Genomic DNA, 5961 nt, shown 5'->3' with positions numbered 1-5961 from the left:
ATACATTATTTTAAAATAAAAATATTTTAAGTCAATAAAAAATTAATCACTAAATACTTCCACTGTAAATAATAAAAAAAACTAGTGCACAAAAAACCATTCTTACCTAATAATTACATTGAGATGATACAAAAGGGGTAAAATATTTGAGATGATAAGGAGGTAATATCCCATAATTTGTCAGTGTGTGGAAATATCTGAAGCCAAATTATCCAGACATCGAGTTGAGAGAGAAACAGAGAGAGGCGGTCGTGGATATTGGAAAGGCCATACATTCCCAAATAGCTTCGTGGCCTTATCATTTTCTCATTCTTCGTTCCTCCTTTTCCCCCCCATAAACCCACCCTTCTCTGTGAGAACTTTCAACAAACACCTGGAGACCCTGGAGCTACTCAAATTCCCAATATGGCTTCTTTGATTGGAGTTTCTTCCATATACCAAACTCCCTCTACAACTCTCGACCTACACAAACGACCACCGCTTACTACTACTACTTCTTCTTCCTCTCTTTCCTTGCAATGCTTGGACAGCAAGTCCCACTTCAACAACGTTCGCAGAGCACACCTTTCTACTAACAATGGCAAGGGAGGTTTTAAGCCCACTGTTAGTTTTGTTACTTCTGCCATTGCCACTCCAAATTCTTCGGTCCTCAGCGAAGAAGCATTCAAGGGGATAGGCAGCGGTGATGACTTCCCCGACGACGATGACTTTGCCGGCTTTGGCTCTGAAACCGACGAGGGATCTTCTGCTGTTAGCTCTGAAGAACTCGACGTTTCCAAGCTTGGCCTTCCTTCGCGCCTCGTTGATTCCCTCCTCAAGCGTGGGATTTCGCATCTTTTCCCCATTCAGGTTTGAATTTTAGCGACCAATGATTGTTTGCGTTCGGTTTATTATTTGAGAAATTTTCCTGGGCAAGATTGATTAGCTTGCCGCAATTTTGTACAGCGATAATAATGTCTGACACAGAAAACACTAATTAAGGAATGATAGTTAGCAATGTGATGACTTACTTTTTCTGGTTTGTATTTTGCGATTAGAGAGCGGTGTTGGTACCGGCATTGGAAGGTAGGGATATCATTGCTCGGGCAAAGACTGGGACTGGCAAGACACTAGCATTTGGGATTCCCATTATTAAAGGCCTTACTGAAGATGAACATTCAAGTTCTCTCAGGTAATCATTCTTTCTACTCTATGCAATACACTTCTTTTTATTTCATCTTTTGCTTGATGTATGTATAACTAACCATCATATGCTTTTGTTTCTTCTTTCTTTCAGGCGGTCTGGTCGCCTCCCCAGAGTGTTGGTTCTTGCACCTACCAGGGAGTTAGCAAAGCAAGTAGAGAAGGAGATAAAGGAATCTGCACCTTATCTGAGCACAGTTTGTGTTTACGGGGGTGTTTCCTATGTTACTCAACAAAGTGCGCTTTCACGTGGAGTTGATGTAGTTGTTGGGACGCCTGGTAGAATAATTGACCTAATCAATGGGAACAGCCTTAGACTGAATGAAGTTCAGTACCTGGTCCTCGATGAAGCGGATCAGATGCTTGCTGTTGGGTTTGAGGAGGATGTGGAAGTAATATTGGAAAAGCTCCCATCAGAGAGGCAGAGCATGCTTTTTTCTGCAACTATGCCAAGTTGGGTAAAGAAATTGGCTCGAAAGTATTTGGACAATCCATTGACAATAGATCTGGTATTTTCTTCTTACCTGGAATGAGTCCTAATCCAAATGTATTCGTTGTTGCTTCTTTTTTCTTCAGATTTTCTTGTTGCAGCATAACCTTAATTACTTGTGAATTTCATTTCCATATCAGCAAATAATTCAGGCAATATTGTGTTACATGATTTTGATGCATTTAAAGCTAAATAAGGAAAAACGATAAATGTGCTTTTCTTTTTCTTTAATCAAGGTTGGCGATGAAGAAGAAAAGCTCGCAGAAGGGATAAAACTTTTTGCTATATCAGCAACTGCCACTTCAAAGCGAACAATTCTTTCCGATCTTATAAGTGTAAGTAACCGATTGTTGACCTTTTTCTATTTTAGTTTGGTAGTCTCTATATACACATGCACATATCTGTATGCGAACTTATGGTATCATTCAGAACTAGGAAATTTGATTAAGTTTATCCGGTCTCCTACTAGTAATCCTAGTCCTAATTACCTAGTTTCGGACTGGTTGTGTTAGCTGTTGCAAGTTGTTAATTGTTGAGTCCGTTATTTTTTATTTATTTATGATATATTTTACAAGCAAGATTTTGTGTCAGTGTAAATTCCTATCTTTATGGTGGTGGTTCAATAATTTTACTGAATGTTATTATGTTTTTTAGGTTTATGCTAAGGGTGGGAAGACTATAGTTTTTACGCAGACAAAAAGAGATGCTGATGAAGTATCATTGGCATTAACAAATAGTATAATGTCTGAAGCATTACATGGTGATATATCTCAGCATCAAAGAGAGAGAACATTGAATGGTTTTCGACAAGGAAAATTTACAGTTCTTGTTGCCACTGATGTTGCAGCCCGTGGACTTGATATTCCTAATGTTGATTTGGTATGTTGTCCACATATAACTATCCGATCTCCAGTGTTATGTGCAAATCTGTTAAAATTCCAGCAATATTTGTTCTTGTTTTCTTCATTTAGATCTAATGCAACTGATGCTGAATAAACCAAAGAACTTGAAAAACCTATAATTTGGGGATTAGGTTTAATAGTTCGAGTTTTGGGATATTACCTAGATTTAACTAAGCCTTCATTGTCTCAAATTTATTTACCAACAGAAATTTATGATCCATATTTGACTTAGAAGCTTCTTATCAATACTGCGATCAGTACTAAACCTTGTTGATCACCTGTTTCCTTCAGATTATTCATTATGAGCTTCCCAATGATCCGGAGACTTTTGTGCATCGCTCTGGTCGTACTGGGCGTGCAGGGAAACAAGGTACTGCTATTCTTATGTACACCAGTAGCCAGAGGAGAACAGTTAGATCTCTAGAGCGTGATGTAGGCTGCAAATTTGAATTCATCAGTCCACCCGGTATACAAGAGATTTTGGAGGCATCTGCTGAGCAAGTTGTTGCCACGCTCAATAGGGTTCATCCCGAGTCTGTTGAGTTTTTTACACCAACTGCACAAAAATTGATTGAAGAACAGGGAACAAGTGCCCTTGCAGCTGCACTAGCACAAATGAGTGGATTCTCTCGTCCTCCATCGTCCCGATCTTTAATCAACCATGAACAGGTATCGGGAATCATATATTTCTAAGAATGATGTCATCTATTAAATGATTTCTACCCTGCCTTTGTTTTATGTAATTAGGTTCCTTTTTTTGGTGGGGGCAGGGGGGTGGGGGTTGTTTAAAATATATGGGATTAGCTTTATTGTTTCAACAAACTGCTCGTTGTGTTTTAACAATCAGCTTGTAGACATCCTGTAATGACTTTCCAGTGATAATGATCTTAGTTCGTGGTTCATTCCCAACTGCTGCTGTGACTTGTGAGTTTATCTTAGTGCATGGAAAGCTAGTGTAGGTTTGTCACTCATTCAATAGTCTATCGAGGTTTTCATGCATGGTCTCTAGGAATTTGATGTTAATGTTGTCTTCTCCCAACTAGATCTCCACAAAATTTTTGTGGGTGATCTGGACCAGTGTGGTGTATAATATTTAAGTGGAAATTAAAATTTAAAATACGTATTTTGTTTTTCGGAGCCTTATGTTATCTGATTGGTTCGTTAAAAAACTTTGGTATTCTAGGGATGGGTTACATTGCAGTTGATCCGAGATTCAGATAGTAGAAGATACTTCTCCGCAAGATCAGTCACTGGGTTTCTGGCTGAGGTTTATTCTCCAGCTGCTGATGAAGTTGGAAAAATACATTTAATTGCAGATGAAAGGGTTTGTATCTGAATTATATTGAGTTATTTTTTGTGCTCATTTTGATTGGAATTACAGTGCTAGTCAGAATGCACCCACATTATCCAAGTTGTTTGATCATGTTACCAATTCCTAATATCAGGTTCAAGGGGCTGTTTTCGATCTTCCAGAGGAAATTGCTAAAGAGTTACTTAACAGGGAGATACCACCTGGAAACACTATAACCAAGGTTACCAAGGTAAATACATCTTTATTCCGTAGTCATACAAGGATTATGATTATCTTCTGCTTTTGCCCAACCAGAACATCATATTTTCTTTTGTATGATTTATCGCATCACTGATTGTGTAAACATAAATGTTTATGCTGCTTTGTTGGCAGTTGCCTGCCTTGCAAGATGATGGGCCACCAGGTGATTTCTATGGGAAGTTCTCTGACAGAGATCGTAGTAGCCGAAGAGGTTCAGGTTCTGGTTCTAGGGATCGGAGAGGCGGTTTTAGAAGCTCACGGGGATATGGAGGCCGAGACTCTGATGATGATTTTGGTGATTCATATAGGAGAGGCAGTAGAAGTAATAATAAAACTGGCAGTAGCTGGTCTCGAGCTGGAAGATCCAGTGGTGATGATTGGCCAATTGGCGGTAGACGATCATCAGGCAGATCTTCATCGTCAGACAGGTTAGTGTACAAATGACTACTTTTAACACTTGTTTGTAATTTTTCTTCCTAGACAACAAGTCAGGACATGTTTCATCTGTGTGACACTTCTGTGCATAACTGATCTGACATCCCAATGTGCTCTGCAGAGGTGGTTTTGGAGGGTCCTGTTTTAATTGTGGGGAGTCTGGGCATCGAGCATCAGATTGTCCAAACAAGCGCAGCTTCTTTTAGGTTCTTCACGTCATTTATTTTTGGGCACTGCCTTGTCCAAAACGCAAGTGCCACCTTGGATGTTGGCCTAATGGATTCTGAAAAGTTGAAACAGAATCAACATTTATACGTATCCCTGTTGTTGGTCCTCTCCTGGGTGGGGGCTCTGTGTTTCTGGCCCTTCTTTTCATCCTGATGAAAAATTTATCACTCATTTGTTTTGGGGTTTTGGGCAGTGGTTTATTAACTAGAACAGTTAACTATATGGTTTTGTTTCTGTTTTTTTCCCTTTTTTTTTTTTTAAATCTGGGTGATGTATGGTCCTGTATTGTTAGCCACTTTTAGACTTTAGTATGTGTTTGAACCTTAATAGTATACAGAGAGATAAAAATATCTGAAAAAGATTTTTACTCGGAAGATGCATTGAAGCATTAATTGAGGTCTAAGGCCTTAATCTAGGTGAATCTATCTTCGTCACTTGCTTCTCGTCTACTCCAGAATGGCTCTTAATAAGTTAAAACATTAATTTCTTTTGCCAATGTGATTCTAAACTCCAACGGTGTTATTCAATTGAAAGGGATTTGCCAAGATTTCATCAATCCCTGCTGGGTGGCTAGTGATTATGAACAACTAAAAACAATGATGCAGATATAAACACGCACTCGCATTTATTCAGTCCTCAAATTTCACATCGAACTCGTAACATAACATCCTACTACTACTACAAATATGATAGAGAAAGTACCTCACAGAAAGCAACAAAGAGAAATTGAAATCATCAAGAAAGACACAGTCCAAAACCAAAGAAGAATATTATATATTATGGAAATGAGATCTTTATAACTAGTAACAGCTTACGTTATTTTATGTTTTCTACGCTATATTATTGAGGTGTAGGCCTTTTTTTTATACTCTATGTAAAGTAAATAATTTGTACCAAACTATATTTTTTTAACCCAAAATTTTATTTCCGACTAATATTTTATAAATTAGCATTCACAATTTACTAATTTATAACGTAAGTAAAAATAATTCACTTTTTTGCACCTCTTAAAGTATATATATATTATTAACTTTTTTCATATTTAAATGATTTAATTTGTTATTAATAGAGTTCTAACTCATCTTATTCTTAATTTTATGCTCAAGATTTTCACCTGATTATTACTGATACAGTAGCAAATAGTGCCAAGTGAGAATTTAATAAGGCAAGTA

General features: G+C 37.8%; 1 protein-coding gene across 1 annotated transcript; it reads left to right on the top strand.

The window, feature by feature from the left end:
• On the top strand, nt 185-5200 carry LOC107646001 (DEAD-box ATP-dependent RNA helicase 3, chloroplastic). The gene is made up of 10 exons (XM_016350171.2): nt 185-849; nt 1038-1171; nt 1277-1691; nt 1909-2007; nt 2327-2551; nt 2866-3243; nt 3758-3898; nt 4020-4115; nt 4259-4554; nt 4683-5200. The coding sequence occupies exons 1-10, from the start codon at nt 406-408 to the stop codon at nt 4765-4767; spliced, it is 2313 nt and encodes a 770-aa protein (XP_016205657.1). The 5' UTR covers nt 185-405; the 3' UTR covers nt 4768-5200.

Source organism: Arachis ipaensis, chromosome B06 (assembly GCF_000816755.2).
Source record: "Arachis ipaensis cultivar K30076 chromosome B06, Araip1.1, whole genome shotgun sequence".
Lineage (NCBI taxonomy): Eukaryota > Viridiplantae > Streptophyta > Magnoliopsida > Fabales > Fabaceae > Arachis > Arachis ipaensis.
Note: the sequence above shows the minus strand (reverse complement) of the source record. Positions and strands in the feature narration are given on the sequence as shown.

Bases quoted from the DNA above. Each gene is read 5' to 3' on its own strand.
- LOC107646001 (XM_016350171.2), top strand. From the start codon at position 406: ATGGCTTCTTTGATTGGAGTTTCTTCCATATACCAAACTCCCTCTACA. The intron at 2,008-2,326 runs GTAAGTAACCGA...TATGTTTTTTAG, and splicing joins TTCTTTCCGATCTTATAAGT to GTTTATGCTAAGGGTGGGAA. The intron at 4,555-4,682 runs GTTAGTGTACAA...TGTGCTCTGCAG, and splicing joins AGATCTTCATCGTCAGACAG to AGGTGGTTTTGGAGGGTCCT.